This window comes from Microcebus murinus, chromosome 15, assembly GCF_040939455.1.
Source record: "Microcebus murinus isolate Inina chromosome 15, M.murinus_Inina_mat1.0, whole genome shotgun sequence".
NCBI classification, from domain to species: Eukaryota; Metazoa; Chordata; class Mammalia; order Primates; family Cheirogaleidae; genus Microcebus; species Microcebus murinus.
Window position 1 is genome coordinate 63,363,543 of NC_134118.1, and position 17,637 is coordinate 63,381,179.

General features: G+C 44.2%; 1 protein-coding gene across 7 annotated transcripts in view; it reads left to right on the top strand.

Annotated features, from left to right (window-relative positions):
- The window catches only part of ACSL1 (acyl-CoA synthetase long chain family member 1), a 69,275-nt gene extending 53,150 nt beyond the window's left edge, over positions 1-16,125 (top strand). For 4 of the 7 annotated variants that reach the window (XM_012784941.3, XM_012784944.3, XM_012784945.3 and 1 more), the window contains exons 11-21: positions 1,193-1,270; positions 3,445-3,579; positions 4,970-5,104; positions 6,143-6,238; positions 7,199-7,271; positions 9,217-9,305; positions 10,040-10,156; positions 11,834-11,977; positions 13,371-13,472; positions 13,591-13,662; positions 14,438-16,125. In XM_012784941.3, coding sequence (XP_012640395.1) covers positions 1,193-1,270; positions 3,445-3,579; positions 4,970-5,104; positions 6,143-6,238; positions 7,199-7,271; positions 9,217-9,305; positions 10,040-10,156; positions 11,834-11,977; positions 13,371-13,472; positions 13,591-13,662; positions 14,438-14,578 — 1,182 coding nt within the window. In that variant the 3' untranslated portion in view covers positions 14,579-16,125. Of the gene's footprint in view, positions 1-1,044; positions 1,123-1,192; positions 1,271-3,444; positions 3,580-4,969; positions 5,105-6,142; positions 6,239-7,198; positions 7,272-9,216; positions 9,306-10,039; positions 10,157-11,833; positions 11,978-13,370; positions 13,473-13,590; positions 13,663-14,437 lie in introns of all 7 variants that reach the window. The other 3 variants (XM_012784942.3, XM_076010681.1, XM_076010680.1) reach the window with 1 other exon arrangement.
- The last annotated feature ends 1,512 nt before the right edge of the window (positions 16,126-17,637 follow it).

The following is a 17,637-nucleotide window of genomic DNA, read 5'->3' on the forward strand; positions in this document are numbered from 1 at the left end:
AACTTTGTACTAAATCAGAAAATTGAGAAGTATAGGTATTATCAAATCTGATTTCCTAACTATACAACAGTTTCATACTGAGAAGTACTAGTTAGGATGCAGGTCACACTTGAACAAAGTCAAGCTAAGATTATAGCATGCTCAGCCTATGTCCAACACTTCTGGTGCAGCTGTGTTTGCCCAGGACTGGTACTGTTATCCATTGTTGCATTATTATTAAGGGTGACCCAGCTTTGGGGAGAGGGAGGGCACGGCTGAGAAATAAGTCCATCACCCCCTACGTAACTTGACAGTGCCCTCGTTTCTTAGTGGAGTACAGCTGCCATTGGACACCCCCTGTTTTGGCCAGAATGCTTTATATTAATAACACAAACAGTCCATGCAAACCCTCACTGTGCCCGCCACCAAGTAAGGCCCGTTCTAAGGGAAACCAGATGTCCAAATTTAATCTGCCTCTGGACCCATCATGATTAGCATTTCATGGGAGAGCAAATTCCCTGGTGCTAGATCTGAGGTTGTCTTAAATAAAATGTGATATTTTTTTGTGGAGTAATGTAAGGCTTTAAGGTAAAAGTGTTGATGAAACTCAAATATTCAAGATACATTTATACTATAAATATCAAGATCTTGGAAATCTAATTTATCTTCTCTCCTTTCCCTTTGGAACATAATATGCTATCTTATGTTGGAATGGATCTTATATCTCTTATCTTAAGGTGGAATTGAACTTGCTGGGTAGCGGGGTGCTATAAATCTGAAATACTGTTTAGAGCACATAATCCCTTAACATTTCAATTTGAGCCAGATCTGTTTTCTTTTGATGAAAGTCCTGAAGTGGATTTACTTTGTCACTGGGGAGTGACTTTCACTCTATTTGAATAATTAAAGTATTGCTTTTCATTTCATTCTTCGGCCAGAAAAAATTGCGCACCATAAGCCAAAGCTGTTTCTCCGTAGTGTTGAGGTACTATGTGCTCTGAAATAAAATGGAAAGTTCCTGGGAATCTTAATGCCTTTTTGCTTTGCTGGTGTCTTTGCTTACAGAATACAGTCAATCCTTCCCCAGACGATATTTTGATATCTTTCTTACCTCTGGCCCATATGTTTGAGACAGTTGTAGAGGTAGGCATTTAGTTTTGTTTTCCTTGCTTGCCTGTTTGTTTGTGTTCTGCTAAGTTGTTGTGTTTTACAGAAAGCACTTGCCTTGAATGCCAGTGACACACACATTTCGTTTTTACCACTTGCACACATGTATGAGCAGCTCATGCTGGTAAGTTTGATGTGCACACTGTCGTCCCCATAGGTAAAATATTTGCTCAGCCCCATTTTAGAAATGGTACAAACTATTTGAAAGAGTATATATTCTTTTCCTGGGTCTGAACTGGATACTTGAACTTTAATCATCTGGTTTAAAATTAGAATCTCAAACTTTTGAAGGATACTAATTATGGGCATGATTCCAGTAAGATTGACTGTAAAAGTAAAATTTTTATTAATTCAATCCTACAAAACCTAGTGAGGCTTCTATTCTGTAAGAAGTCTTCTGTTTTTAAAAAATGAAAAGGAGGCCGGGCGCGGTGGCTCACGCCTGTAATCCTAGCACTCTGGGAGGCCAAGGCAGGCGGATTGCTCGAGGTCAGGAGTTCAAAACCAGCCTGAGCAAGAGCGAGACTCTGTCTGTACTATAAATAGAGAGAAATTAATTGGCCAACTAATATATATAGGAAAAAATTAGCCGGGCATGGTGGCGCATGCCTGTAGTCCCAGCTAGTCGGGAGGCTGAGGCAGCAGGATTGCTTGAGCCCAGGAGTTTGAGGTTGCTGTGAGCTAGGCTGACGCCAGGGCACTCACTCTAGCCTGGGCAACAAAGCGAGACTCTGCCTCAAAAAAAAAAAAAAAAAAAAGCAAAGGAAAACAAAAACATTTTTTTTAAAAGTCTCCATTTTTGATTGTGCTTGTTCATAGTACACAAGTTGGCATAAGACTAATTTTTTCACCAGTATGCTAAGTGACCTTGGAAAAGGAGGATGATCTTTTAGTTGACCTTTGCCTGGGCTCCCTGTATTAGTCGCACAACTGTTCGACTAATTTAAAAACTGACCAAGAACCACCTTTTTTCCTTCTTGGGCAATTTTGGATTTTATACTGCAGGAAAAACAATGGACACCATTCATTGAGTTAGCAACTATTTATTGAGCACCGGCTGTATGCCAGGTGCCACGCTGGGTGTTGGAGACAGAAGTGACTGACAGCCAGCCGACACTGGGTGGCCACTGCCCTGGAGGGTTCACTTACCCCTAAAGGATCAAGGGTGGTTAGATCCCATCTTCCATTTGTTGCTTCTGCTCCTGGCATAGCTCAGGATCTTTTGAGTGTATAAAGCAATCTCAAATGAGTTGCTCATGGACCTGTGTACCTGACTAGTTTTAGAGGTGTGCCTAGGAGGCAGGCCACACCGAACAAAAGCCTCCTGAGCTTTAATTTGTAAACAGTGACCCATGGTGTACCTTTCTTATGGTTTCTGCTTTCAAGCCAGAGAACATTTGTACTTCCATCATGTTATCTTTTGAATCTTCTTTTCTTTTTAAAATTGAAAGTAGGCAATTGGCTGGGTGTGGTAGCTCATACCAGCACTCTTGGAGGCAGGAGGATCGTTTGAGCTCAGGAGTTCAGGATCAGCTTGAGCAAGAGCAGGGCCCCGTCTCTACAAAAAAACAGAAAAATTAGCTGGGCATGGTGGCACACGCCTATAGTCCCAGCCACTCAGGAGGCTCACGCAGGAGGATCTCTTGAGCACAGGAGTTTGAGGTTGTAATGAGCTACGATGATGCCACTGCACTCTATCCATGGTGAACTATCAAGTCCATATGGCTTAACAGTACAGTTAATGCTAGACAGGAAAAAAAAAAAACATCACATATTACAGCTGAACAACCAGCCACTGTGGCATCATTAAATATTCTGGGGTCTCAACTTCTTTATGTTCAGTGGCTTTTCAGAAATTTTTAGTTAGATTCAAATAAAAGAAAATGAGACTTTAATGAGCTGGGATGGTAGCAAGGAGTTAAGTTTTTATTTTGAAAATAAGTTAGATCTAAAGTTTTTGGGAGGCTAAAAATATTTGCAGCATATAATACTGCATCATTCATTCAACAATTTTTATCGCGAAGCTGAATTAGTAGAACCTCTGTGATCATCACTAAAAGCAACATAGCCTAGTTTCACACTAACTCTGGTATCTTCAGGATGGTCAAGAGAAATCCCACATCTCCGTGTGGTACAATGACCAGTAAATGCACATGCATGTTTTTAAAAGCTACATGCATTTAGGAACTTTTAAGATTTCTGGAAACTGGCCTGAAATGCTAAAACCAAAGTCTTGTGTGTTGCTTGCCCGTCTGCCGTGCTGCAGAGATAAACTGTTGTTTCTCTTCACCTCTGTAGTGTGTGATGCTGTGTCATGGAGCTAAAATAGGGTTTTTCCAAGGAGATATCAGGCTGCTTATGGATGACCTCAAGGTGCTTCAACCCACTATCTTTCCTGTGGTTCCGAGGCTGCTGAACCGCATGTTTGATCGAGTAAGTTCTAAGCGGCAAAGTGTGGGGACAGACTGCCGACTCTGAGGCAGGGGCTTGGGTTTGGATTGGGCTTGGCGGTGTGCCACCCGTGTGACCCTGCACAGGCCTCTCACCCCTGCGGAGCTTCCGTTTACGCCTCTGCACAGTGAGGGCACCTTTGCCTCACAGGGTCGTCGGTAAGGATCGGCGGAGAAAAGGCACGCGCACGCTTTGTAAGCTGCAGGCACGCTACAGTGTAAGGTGGTGGGGCATTTTATTTTTACAAGAAATGCATTGAGCCCCTGTTTCTCAATCCACAAAGTGGACTATCCCCTCTTGTCCCTGCTGCCTGTCTCTTAAAGTCACTAATGGAAACCAAGTAAGAATAACGACTGTGGAATGGCTTTCTTAACCGTAAATCTCCATGCACGTGTAAAACACAGTAAGTGATACTTAGCCGTGTTGACAGAGTCGCGTGGCCACGTGGGCCCGAGAGAAGGCCAGCGCCTCCACGGTGGCGTGTCGCAGTGTGGACCACACGGCTGAGCCACGCCTGCGTGTGGCCTGGGCGGTCTCCACATGAGTTTCCACGGGGCAGTATTGATACTCTTTATTTTGAGGCAGTGCTTCTGTTATCTCTTAGAACCTTCTTATTGTTTTTAATGGTTTTTGATTTTTTTTTAAAGTTTAAACATCTTTACTGAGATATAATTCACACTGTCTACAGTTCACCCACTTAGAGTGTACAACTCAAAGGTTTTTAATACTTTCGCAGTTCTGCAGCCACCACCACAGGCCGTTTTAGGACATCTTAACCGCCTCAAAAAGAACCCTTTACCTGCCCTTCAGCTATCCTCCCATCCCCCAATCCCCTGCAGCCCAGGCGACCACTGATCTCGACTCGGAATCTATAGATTTCTCCATTCAGGGCTTCCATGCGAATGGAGTCATGCCACCTGTGTTCTTCCGCGACTGTCCATTTTCATGAACATATTTTCAAGGTTCATCCATGTAGCACGTATCCATGTAGCATGTAGTACTTCACTCCTTTTAATAGCCAAGTAATCTTCCACTGTGTGTATATAACACATTTTATTTATCCATTCCTTCATTGATGGCCATTTGGGTGGTTTTTGGTTTCTAGCTTTTGGCTATTATTAATAACGCTTCACGTTTCCGTGTGGACGTGTGTTGTCGTTTCTGCGGGGTGCGTGCCCAGGAGAGGAGCCGCTGGTCCTGGGACAGCTGTGTGAACCGTGAGGGGAACGGCCAGGCCACGCCGTTTAACCTCCCGCCAACAGCGGACGAGGGTTCCCGCGTCTCCGCATCCCCACCACACTGACCACCGTCTGACCTTTGATTCTAGCCGTCCTCGCAGGGGCGGAAGCATTCTTACTTCTTGCCTTCCTAGATTTTTGGACAAGCCAACACCACGCTGAAGCGATGGCTCTTGGACTTTGCCTCCAAGAGGAAAGAGGCGGAGCTTCGCAGCGGCATCATCAGAAACAACAGCCTGTGGGACAAACTGATCTTCCACAAAATACAGGTGACAAATAGACTCACAGCTGCCATTTCTCATGTAGACTAATTTAGGTTACAGGGTTTCTATGAGGCCTTTTTTTTTTTTTTTGTCTGAAGAGGGATATGAAGGTAAGGGAGAGAATGGCACGTTTGATTTAATTCTGGCCCATAGGGCCGGGCGCGGTGGCTCACGCCTGTAATCCTAGCTCTCTGGGAGGCTGAGGCGGGCGGATTGCTCGAGGTCAGGAGTTCAAAACCAGCCTGAGCAAGAGCGAGACCCCGTCTCTACTATAAATAGAAAAGAAATTGATTGGCCAACCAATATATAGAGAAAAAAATGAGCTGGGCATGGTGGCGCATGCCTGCAGTCCCAGCTACTCCGGAGGCTGAGGCAGGAGGATCGCTTGAGCCCAGGAGTTTGAGGTTGCTGTGAGCTAGGCTGACGCCACGGCACTCACTCTAGCCTGGGCAACAAAGCGAGACTCTGTCTCAAAAAAAGAAAAATAATAATAATAATCCTGGCACGTGTCTAAAGATAAAGGACAAAGCCATTAAGCAAACTTCAGTCTCCAAGATAAATCTGAACAATATTGTAGCAATAGCTAAAGGATTTAGGGTATTACAGCCTTTATAATTCTCCATTTTGCTTAGCTTTTCTGGAACAAGTATGTCACTCTTGAGGTAATTTTTTGAAGCATGAATGATAGAGGATGTATAATAATATGTCCCCCCAAAATGCCAAAATTGTGGTAATTGCCATAAAGCCACCGTGGTCTTGTTCTAATTCCCTAAAATGCCTGTCAGCGGAGGTGCCGGCTTGTCCATGCCCGCTGAGAGGGAATGAGGTAGCTGCAGGTGGAAACACGCTCCAGCCCTGTGTCACTGTTAGGAACGAACACGGTGTGCGTTCTCTGTGCGCTGTCCCGAGAGTGCATTTGATGTGGCCTGCAGAGGAGCTGGGGGATTAGGGTTCGGGGGTCCCAAGCAGGTGTCCTTGCCTAAAGGGCCCACCAACTTCCAGATGTGTAACCCTCGCTTCCTCCCGCTCTCTCTGCCTTGCAAGTCAAGCCTGGGAGGAAAAGTCCGGCTGATGGTGACAGGAGCCGCGCCCGTGTCTGCCACCGTGCTGACGTTTCTGAGAGCAGCCCTTGGCTGTCAGGTGAGGCAGCCTCATGTCCCCGGATTCCCCAGATTTAGGGTGCTAAGTCCCCTTAAAATCCATTTTTTATTCTCTTTGGGTGTCTTCTTCTTAATCGACAAAATTGTATATATTTATGGTATGCGACATGCTGTGTTGGTATAGGTCTACATGGTGGGATGGCTGAATTAAGCAAACTGACATATGCCTTACCTGACATATGCCTTACCTCACACGCTTTTCATTTTCCTGTGATGAGAACACTTCAGATCTACACTATCAACAACTTTCAAGTACACAATACATTGCTGTCAACTATAGTCACCATCTTGGGCAATAGGTCACCCGACCTTATTCCTCCTAACGGAAATTTTGTGTCCTTTGACCAACATCCCCCCCATGCTCCCAATCCCCGATATTTTGCATGTGTGTCTTATTTTTGTTTGGATGATACGTGATCACTAGGCTGCCTAGAAAAGGAAGCGTGTATGCTTGCGACTCAGGCAGGGATATGTGAGTTTGTGTCACCGTTTATGTGATTTTCTCTAGGGTAAGACACAAGATGCATTTCTAGAGTCAAGCATGCAGGTGAATGGCCCACAGGTGCTACACCTACCTGCAGACCACACTGAGAACCTATTTTTAAAGTGGGCAGAGGAGACTTGGTGGCAGACAGGACGTGGGTGGGGCTCACCCCTGAACAGCCAGAGCAAGTACACTCCGGGTGGGTGGTGACCTGTCATGTAGGGGTTCTCCCTTGCTTGTCCACAGGAAGTTAGGTAGAAAGCGAACGTGGGCGTTTGGCATGGAGGTGCAAATGCATGTCGGACCATCGAACGAAATTACTAAAAGGACCATTTGAAACGAGATTGCACCAGAGTCAGCCATGATTCAGGAATTAGTGGGACTTGATTATAGTGTGCACTTCCAGCAAAGGTGTGACAGTGCCCTCCTTAATAATGTCCATCTCTTGGTGCCCAGTTTTATGAAGGCTACGGACAGACTGAGTGCTCTGCCGGGTGTTGCCTGACCCTCCCTGGAGACTGGACGGCAGGTATGAGTGGCACAGGGATCCTTTTTGGAGTCTTATTAATTGCATTGGGTTATTAGAGTTACAGGAATTGAGTTAGTCGTTGATTGGTTCATTAATCAACTGAAATAACTTAATAACATTAATAACTTAAATAACTGCTGTGTCTCAGATAATTAGGCCTTGAGGCAAGCAATGTTATAAATCAGGGCGCTGTAGGGAAAATGCCCCTTGTGGCTGAGGGTGGTGGAATTGGGGGTCTGACTGTGAAGCGTCGTGGCCGTAGAGATTTGCTAGACCCTAATGGCGACATCTGGGAGAGGGTGCCCTGCGTGCCAGATTGGGAATGCCTGGCCCAGTAGAGCTTCCCAGTGATTGATTAGTGTCTCATTATTTGCTGGTAATCTTAATCCACAAATAGTTATTAAATTTATACTGTGTGCTGTGCTAGCTGTTGGGATTATAGACAGGAATAGATATAAGTCCTTTTCCACAAAAGGACAAAGGGGGAGAACAAACACAAATAGCTGATTGTCCACCTGTCGTGTGTATGATGGGTGCTTACAATGTAATCGCAGCCACATCCCTGCCAGACAAGTCCTGGTACCTCTGAGAGGAGATTATAGATCGTTGCTTTAATAGCATGTAAATGATGTATAAGAGTTTGCACAGCATTATGCTTCAGAGCCAGGATTTCAGCCCGGTCTGACTGCAAAACTTCTGTGCTTCCTCTGTGCCACGTTAGTAGTACATTCTGTGCTGTCATAGATGACTTCCCTGACCACCTTAGTGTATCATAAATATTAGCACCATCTAGTAACTTAAATTCTAGTACGTAGCATTATCTAGTAACATAACTCTCCTGGGATTGACACAGATAGTCTATTAATCTTCTTCATCATGTGCAGTTTTTAACTCCAGGTTCCTTAACAGCCACAGAATTTGGGGTAGGGATCGCTATAAGCTCAAATTATGAAAACACAGGAAGGGTCACTTGTGATACTTAAAACATACCTAATATATTATTTTTGTTTTTAGAAAGGACAACCCAGTTTTAATGCACTTTGGCAAGAGAGTTAAGTTAGCTGTGGGAATAAGCACTGTCTTATCTCACTAAGCTGAGATATAAAACATGCTCATTCATTAAGGAAACCAGGGTCACATTGATCAGAACCAGGTGGAGGCCGGGCGCTGTGGCTCACGCCTGTAATCCTAGCTCTTGGGAGGCCGAGGCGGGCGGATTGCTCAAGGTCAGGAGTTCAAAACCAGCCTGAGCAAGAGCGAGACCCCGTCTCTACTATAAACAGAAAGAAATTAATTGGCCAACTGATATATATATAAAAAAAAAATTAGCCGGGCATGGTGGCACATGCCTGTAGTCCCAGCTACTCGGGAGGCTGAGGCAGAAGGATCGCTTGAGCCCAGGAGTTTGAGGTTGCTGTGAGCTAGGCTGACGCCACGGCACTCACTCTAGCCTGGACAACAAAAGTGAGACTCTGTCTCAAAAAAAAAAAAAAAAAAAAAAAAAAGAACCAGGTGGAGCATGAGGTCCGCAGAGCCACATGTGCTCTCTCTCCTTGCAGAGGACAGGGGCGTTAAGCAGTCTGTATCTGGGAGCAGTGGCAAGTAAACCCACAGGGCTGTCAGATCGCAGAAGCCGGGTAAAAGTTTTAGAAAGCTTGCTTCCAGGTGTTTGTAGTGACCCTCCAAATCAGAGGCCAAATTATTTACAAATAATTCAGAGCATCAAACTTGGGAGGGGTCCTACAGAGAGTTATATTTTTGTCTCTATTCTAGGAATAAGCTCTCTTAAATTATTTTATCAGGGAGAGAATGGCTGCGATTGCAGAAACCAGCAGTTTATACCAGATGTTCTTATTATGAGGAGACGTGTTTGTGATAAAAATAGTTTGACCTGGGGTTATTGGTAGCCCCCTTGGGGATGATCATTTGCTCATTTGATACACAGGCCACGTCGGTGCCCCGATGCCGTGCAACTTTATAAAACTCGTCGATGTGGAAGAAATGAATTACATGGCTGCCAAGGGCGAGGGTGAGGTGAGCGAAACCCCATTAGTCACTTAACCCTACTGCCATTCCCCACTGATGGCTGGCCCTTGCGAGCGCTGTGCCACGTCCCAAGCACGGCTCACTAAAGCCATCCAGGAGATCCTGAAGTCAGACAGGCTTCTTTCTGAAAATCGTTCACGTGCTGCTCTCGAGAGGAGGGGTGGAGGGATGCGGAAGCCTGCCTCCCTCTGCCTGGCAGGGGAGGGGTTTGGGCCCAAGAGTATGTGAAGCTCTGACTGCCTAATTCCCCCTGGGAGCCCCTTCCGGCTGCTAATTGCCCTGGATAGCTGTCAGGGAGCCCCCGGCTACTGGACAGAGCCTCATTGCTTACAAGTGATTTCGTCCCCTGTGGGGTTTCTGGCAGCTTTGAGCCGGAACCCAAGGCAAATGTTAGCCCTACAGTTTGACTGCAGCCGAGGTAATTAAGAAAGGGCTCTTACAAACGGAATCTCTAGCAAAAAAAGTAAAGAAGAATTATAATTAAGTAAAATTTATAATACTATTAAATTTGTTTTTAAAAAGGGGCTCTGGTAAGTCCCTCTGGATCATGGAATTCAGGCCTCCTAGCTAAAGGTTGAGACATGCTCCTGCATGCACACACACACACACACACGCACGCACACACACACACACGCACACACACATACACACACACACGCACGCCAGTTTTCTTTGGCGAAACCCCAGTAAATGCCATTAACAGATGGTCTTCTTTTCTTTAGGTGTGTGTGAAAGGGCCAAATGTATTTCGGGGCTACTTGAATGACCCCGCAAAAACAGCAGAAGCCTTGGATAAAGACGGCTGGTTACACACAGGGGACATTGGGAAATGGTTACCGGTAAGTTGTTGCCTCCCTGTTCTACAACGGTTTTGTTCCACTGCTGTAGGGAAGAAAATATCCCCTCTGCATGCAGCTGCCACGTGGCAGCGGCACCCCGAGTTTTCTGTTTCCCTTTCTCCTTGTTGAGTGGTGGGATGTAGACTCCCATTTCCTGCCAGGGATAGGTTTATACTCTTTGCATACTTGCTTAGGGTTTTCACTTTCACTTTAGCAAATATGTTTTGTTTTGATGCTTAATATCAATTCTGGTTGCTGTTTCCCATTTGGAATCCAAAGAGACTAGGGCTCTTTGCAATATCAATGCTGTGCCCTGATGTTGGGGTCTTTGTTAAACAAGGTCTGGGGGAAGTTGTGGTAGACTGCCAGGGATGTAGAGTGGGCAAGAATTCGGGAATAAATGTGTTCCTTAGGTTTGTCATCTCATTAAAAATACAGTGTTTCTTGGATTAGACCAACTCCTTGAATTTAGTCTTGGAATCATTTACTGTAGAGAAATTCCAAAGAGTCTATCTTGGGAGTGAGAGACTTGTGCAAGAAGCCTTGTCTGTCATACCCATAGGTTTGATCAATTTTATTTACTGTGATAACAACAACTGCTTTTTCTAAGTTAGTACTCTATTAAATTACAAGCACTAAAAATGGTTAATATAATTTTTATTGTCTGATTCTTTTAGATTTAATTCTATAAGTATGCTTAATTCTCTGGAATGTTTATTGATTAGAAAAATGCCTTTCAAAATTAGTTCGGATTACATAATACCCAAGCTATTTAGAAACAAAAGCCAGGCACAGTGGGTCACACCTATAATCCCAGCACTTTGGGAGGCTGACATAGGAGGACTGCTTGAGGTCAGGACTTCAAGACCAGCCTGGGCAATATAGGAAGACCCTGTCTCTACAAAAAAAAAAGAATAAATGAATGAAAGAAATTAAATCCCTCTCTTCAAGTTCAGCAGGGTTGAACTATCAGTTCTAACTCTAGCTCTGGGCTCTCATGAACACATCTCACAATCTCTCTGGGCCTCAGTCTGCTCCTTTGGAAAATGGAGATCTGGTGTGGAATGAGAAAACCCTAGAAACTTTCCGACAGATGACTTTTGGAGGCATGAGAATGGCCCTAGGGTGGGCATGGGGTTTTGCTCACCGAGGCAAGCAGGACTATGCTAGTGAGCATCTCATGGCTACTGCATGAGGCAGGTGACTGACTCTTCCCAAAGGGCCGGGAGCACCCCCTCCAAACAATGCTGAAGGATTTGTGTAGCAAACATTTCCTGAACCCTTACTCTGTGCAGAGCACTGTGGGAGGAAAAGTCTGTGTCCCTGCCCCCATGTGGTGAGCCAGAGGCATGTGTGCCTAGTCCAGATAGGAGACTGCACAAAGTGGGCTGAGATGCAGGAAGCAAAGCTCTGCTCGCTGGCACCAAGCGGTGCAGCTGAATGAGCGTGGGCTCTGGGGCCCTTTCTCTGTCTTTGTACTTGTCTGAATGGCCTTAGACAAGTTACTTAGTCTCTCTAAGCCTTAGTTTCCCTCCCTGTAAAATGGAATGATAACCAGCCTCTCTGAGATGTTATTAAATGATAGTGCATATCAGATATCATGTGCCGTATTGTGATTGATCCTGGGTAGAAACCAGCCATAGACCCATTCACAGCCCCCTCCTCTCCGATAAACAGAATGGCACCTTGAAGATTATTGACAGAAAAAAGCACATATTTAAGCTGGCACAAGGAGAATACATAGCGCCTGAAAAGATTGAAAATATCTACGTGCGAAGTGAGCCTATTGCTCAGGTGTTTGTCCACGGAGAAAGCTTGCAGGTATGTGCTTTCTGGGCTGTGAGAATCAGTTCATAAGCATTGCTAGTGCCTTAGACTCTGGGGGCTGTAAATGCGATTGAAAGTTTGAGACGAGCATAAACTGGCTTTCATGTCTAACATGCTGGAATGTCATCGACCCACTGTTGGTTTTCGCTGCTTGGCATTTCCTACGTGGAAAAGTTTGTTCGCTTTAATTCCATGTTTTTATTTTACCTGGAGTGGTCTGGTGTACCAAGGAAAGTTGAATAAAGATATTGGGCCGGGCGTGGTGACTCATGCCTGTAATCCTAGCTCTCTGGGAGGCCGAGGCGGGCGGATTGCTCCAGGTCAGGAGTTCGAAACCAGCCTGAACAAGAGCGAGACCCCGTCTCTACTATAAATAGAAATTAATTGGCCAACTAATATATATATATAAAAAATTAGCCGGGCATGGTGGCGCATGCCTGTAGTCCCAGCTACTTGGGAGGCTGAGGCAGAAGGATTGCTTGAGCCAGGAGATTGAGGTTCCTGTGAGCTAGGCTGACGCCATGGCACTCACTCTAGCCTAGGCAACAAAGCGAGACTCTGTCTCAAAAAAAAAAAAATAAAGATATTGGGGTTGGTGCTATGTATTTCATAATTTAATTATGAAGGAAAATATTGGCACATGGATTATAAGAATGTTGAAAATTCTAGACATTAAACCTAGCTTATTTATGATGTGCCTTCTAATCATTTTTGAGCAAATTGTGGTTGTGAACCAAGAATACTCAAAGTTGAAAATCAAAATCAATATTGCAGTGAAACATGTACAGAACTGGCCCAAATGTTGGGCAGCTGGTGGCAAGGAAGAGAAGGGGTCTAGTTTCCTACAAGTTCATCTTTTGACAAATCTAGAGATTTTGAAATTATTTTAGAAGCATATTATCTTATAAAGGAAGTGTACTTATTTTTCTTTGAGATTGTATCCATCTTTCTTTGATCTAGAATCTTACCAGGCAAGAGTAAGGTAGAGATTTAAAAAAATGAATCTGTATAATTTTCTTTCCTTTTTTTAAAGCAGTTATATCTATCACCTTGTTTATTTTATCTGACCCTGTTTTATAAAAATAAATATACAGAAAAGTCAATAAAAATTAGAGTTTGGTTAGATTTTGATTTCTAGTGGTTCTTTAAAAAACATTAATTGCAAAATTCCTGAAGCCACCTATATTTTAGAGCCAGGCAGTTCTTAATCAGGGTTCCATGAACTCCTCCTGGGCAAGGGGAGTAGTACGTTCTGAAGAAAGGGGCCGTAACTCTCATCAGATTCTCCCAGAGGTCCATACAAAAAAATAAATAAATAAAAATAAAGAACCACTACTTTAGAGCATTTGGATCAAGCCATGTAATAACTCACTTGTCTGTGTTCAAGGCGTTTCTCATAGCAGTTGTGGTGCCGGATGTTGAGACATTATGTTCCTGGGCCCGAAAGAAAGGCTTTGATGGGACTTTTGAGGAATTGTGCAGAAATAAGGTAAGGTTCTGAAGGGTCCAGTCTGTCTTCTGTGTCTCAACTCTGCATTAAATGTACCTAAGATCATGCAGCTACCCTCAACAGAGGAAGTATCTTATTTATTTATTTTTTTTATTAGGATGTCAAAAAAGCTATCCTAGAAGACATGGTGAGAGTTGGGAAGGATTCTGGTCTAAAACCATTTGAACAGGTATGATTTTCATCCAAGTGCATGAATTCCTGTAAAACAAACTTTTGAATTGAAGATTTTTTATAAGTAGATTCTATAAGCAGATGAGATGACCTAAAGAAATACATGAGTAATAGGCCAGGCACGGTGGCTCACTCCTGTAATCCTTTGTACTCCAGGAGGCTGAAGCAGGAGGATCACTTGAGGTCAGGAGTTCCAGACCAGCCTGAGCAAGAGCGAGACCCCGTCTCTACTACACATAGAAAAATTAGCTGGGCATAGTGGTGTGCACCTGTAGTCCCAGCTACTTGGGAGGCTGAAGCAGGAGGATGGCTTGAGTCCAGGAGTTTGAGGCTGCAGTGAGCTACAATGACCACTGCACCTGGGGGGTGACAGAGCAAGACTCGTCTAAAGAAAAGAGAGAGAGAGAGGGAGGGAGGGAAGGAAGAAGGGAGGGGGAGAGGAAGGGAGGGAGGAAGGAAGGAAGGAAGAAAGGAAGGCAGGCAGGCAGGCAGGCAGGCAGGCAGGCATGCATGAGAAATGGAATGGTTTGATAAAGGAAAGTTTTTTTAACCAAGGGTATGAATTCTGTTTTCCTGTGGAGGTCAGGATACAGTCCTGCATTCTGTCCTAAGAGTAGGCTGCTCGTCCTTTGTAAAGAAAGCGCAGCTTGGCTGAACCCAGAGGATGGGTTGGATGGCCCGTGAGGGTCTTGATCCCCTCTGGGGCTTACATGCTTTTTAGACTGGGTCGCCTATGCCCTGTTTCCTCTGCTAATACCCTTGTTTATTTGCAGGTCAAAGGCATTGCAATACACACTGAATTATTTTCTATTGACAATGGCCTCCTGACTCCAACAATGAAGGCGAAAAGGCCAGAGCTGCGGAACTATTTCAGGTCACAGATAGACGAACTGTATTCCACCATCAAGGTTTAACGTGAGGAAGAGCGCTCAGAAGAAACGGCACGCCTCCACAGTCTCCCGTTCTGCTGAGGGCCTTCGCGTTGGTAATTTTGACGACAGACAGCAAGCATAGGGAAGGAAACGTGCACGTTTACCTTGTCTACTCGGGGTTCTTGTCATAGGAATATTAGAGGTAATGGAACACTGCCTTATAGTCACCTCGTGTTGTAGACCATGTTTATGGTGAAATACGATTCCCAAAATGAGCCTTAAAAATTGTAAAGGAAATAACTATAAATGTGTTAAGTTATTTGAGACTTCCTCAGTTAAAAAGGCGGGTTTTAAAACTTCTGTCTCCCTGTTTTTCTAACCAAGGGGTTAGGACTTTGCTATCTCTGAGCTGTCTGCTACTTGCTGCAAACGCTGCAGTCCTTTGCTGCTCTACAGAGTACAGTGCACTGGAGGGAAGCTGTCCCTTTAAAAACAAGAACAACTGTCCCGGCTGGAGAATGTCACAAGCGGACCAGAGATTTTTTTTTAATCCCTGCCACCGACCCTTCCCCATCTCACAGGCACTCACGCAGCCCTTCCGGCTCGGCTCGTAGGGTTATTACACTCATGCTCTTCCCCGCAGTCCCGTCTTGTTCCTGTTGGAGCATAAGGTTTCCAGTAAACCTGAGGACAGATCCAACTCAGAACAGTGCAGGGACGGAGCCTCCGACAGATTCCCACTCTCAGCAGAATGCTCTCAGACTCTGTTCTCCAGACCCGAATCCCTCCATCCCTTCCCAGGGATTATTTAAAAATCTGCCTTAGACTCAACAGTGAAGACAAGCATTTCAAGAAGGAAAGAATCACCTGGGTGAACCATGCTCAACTGTGATGCCTGAATAAACTGTCTACTTTATCTTCACTGAACCACTCACTCTGTGTTCGTAACGGCCAATGGATTTTTAATGTGGTTTTCATATCAAAAGATCGTGTTGTGAATAACTTGCTTTTCTCCCCCCCCACCCCCCCCCAAAATAAACTCTCAGGCAAAGCATGTCTTTAAAAATATTAAGGGAGTAGATATACTCGGGTACTTATTGAAATGGACTGAAATAAACAAATGTTCTTATAGCATAATGCTACCTGATTTCTATGAAATGTATTTGACAAGCCAAAATTCTAGGATGTAGAAATATGAAAAGATCATTTCCTGGGATTAACTTCTCAAGGGATTTTTTTTTTACGTTAATTTGGGAAATTAACAGCGTTTCACTTTATTTCGAGTCTTGGCCACATTTGACTGAATTGAGCTGTCATTTATACATTTACAGCAACTGTTTTTAGATATGTGAGAGTACATGTATTATACAAGCACAACAGGGTTTGCACTAAAGAATTGTCATTGTAATAACACTATTTGGTAGCCTAACTTCATATGTATTCTTAATTGCACAAAAGTCAATAATTTGTCACATTGGGGTTTTGAATGTTTGCTTTAAGTGTTGGCTATTTCTATGTTTTATAAACCAAAACAGAATTTCCAAAAACAATGAAGGAAACCAAAATAAATATTTCTGCATTTCGAGTGAGTGAAGCATCTCTTTTAATGTCAGGTTTAATGTTCCAGACAGCCTGTGACATGCACAAAGAGCAAGAGTGGCCCTCAGCCTCCAGGTCTTCCCAACTGTGTCCTCTCCTTACTTAGGTCATCCTCTTCCTACTCGGTCATCTCTGACACCAACAGACACTGACCCGAGACTCCCACCAGGTGTCTCTGGCAACAGTCCTAATGTTTTATGGAGAAGAAAATCATGGTGTAAATAATAGAGTTTGTCCTAAAAATGCATCTTCTTTGCTGGAAAGCTACATTTCAGGAGACATTGGCTATAATTGGTGGTTCTACAGTAGACTTAATTCTATATCTTAGTAATTCTCTTACCATAAAACTGTTTTTAGATGATGTCTCATTTATAGTAGCCAATGTTTTCTTTTCCTCTATCCCTATGCTACTCCTCATGTTATCATTTTAAAGATTTTTTTTCCATAGGTGTTAATCAATTCCCCACTTTCTTCCAAGCCTGTCATAGTTAGATCTGTTGTCATCTCTTAAATTTATGTTTGATGTGGTGATGTTTGTTTTCTTCTTCCAAAGCCCAAGCCCTGTGTACATGCAGTATCTCCAGTAAGGCGTCCAGTCCATTCTGCCTTTTTTATTTATTAAGATCCTTATCTTAGCTGGGTAGGGAGCCTATTTGACTCCAGGGGAGTCTGGAAGAAGGGTGGGCAGCTCTTTTTGACTATGAAGGAAGCTCATGAACAGGTGGTAACTGGAGAGAGGTGAGGCTGAGAGGTGAGTTTTCCTTGCAGGTGGTGGTGGTTTCTAGGATGGGAGGTACTAGAGCATAATGACATGCTGATGGGAACCATCCAGAGAGAGAGAAAGTGATGATTTGGGAAAGAAGGGAAAGATGACTGTCTGGAGAGGGTGGGAGGGTTAGAACCTAAGTTAAGTGGGGTACTGGCCACTGATAAGACACTTGAGTTGCAACAGGAGAGGGGGTGGAAAATGTGCATTAGATGCAGGTAGGCCCGTGGTGATTGGGATGGGAAGATTAGGGAGTTTCTATCAGAATACTTCTATTTTTTCGGCTAAATATTATCTCCTTGTCATGGATGAGGAAATGACAACTTGGAGAGATCAGCTAATTACCCAAGTTCAGATGCCTAGTAAGTGGCTGAGCTGGATTTTGCTGGACTCCGAGCCTAGGTCACCATTTTTGCTGTTCCTTCCCCTCTATGCTGTGATGCCCAGTGCCCTGAGCATCCGGTCACTGTTGAATACGTTTTCTTAATTAGCCAGTCCTCAGGTGCAGTTAAACTTTCCATTGCAGACATACCTGCTTGCAGTTTTAAGTGGGTCATGGCATAACAGGAAAGAAGATAAATGCCAGGGACTCTGGAATGTCCATTTTATGTTTTAATCCACATCTCCAGCTTCTGTTTCCTTTCATGGCAGCATAAGCATAAGAGAAGTCTGCCAGTCTGTCCCCGTCACAGGAGCAGAGCAAGTGGATAGAGGGAAGGTCTTGGCAGCCCGTTGG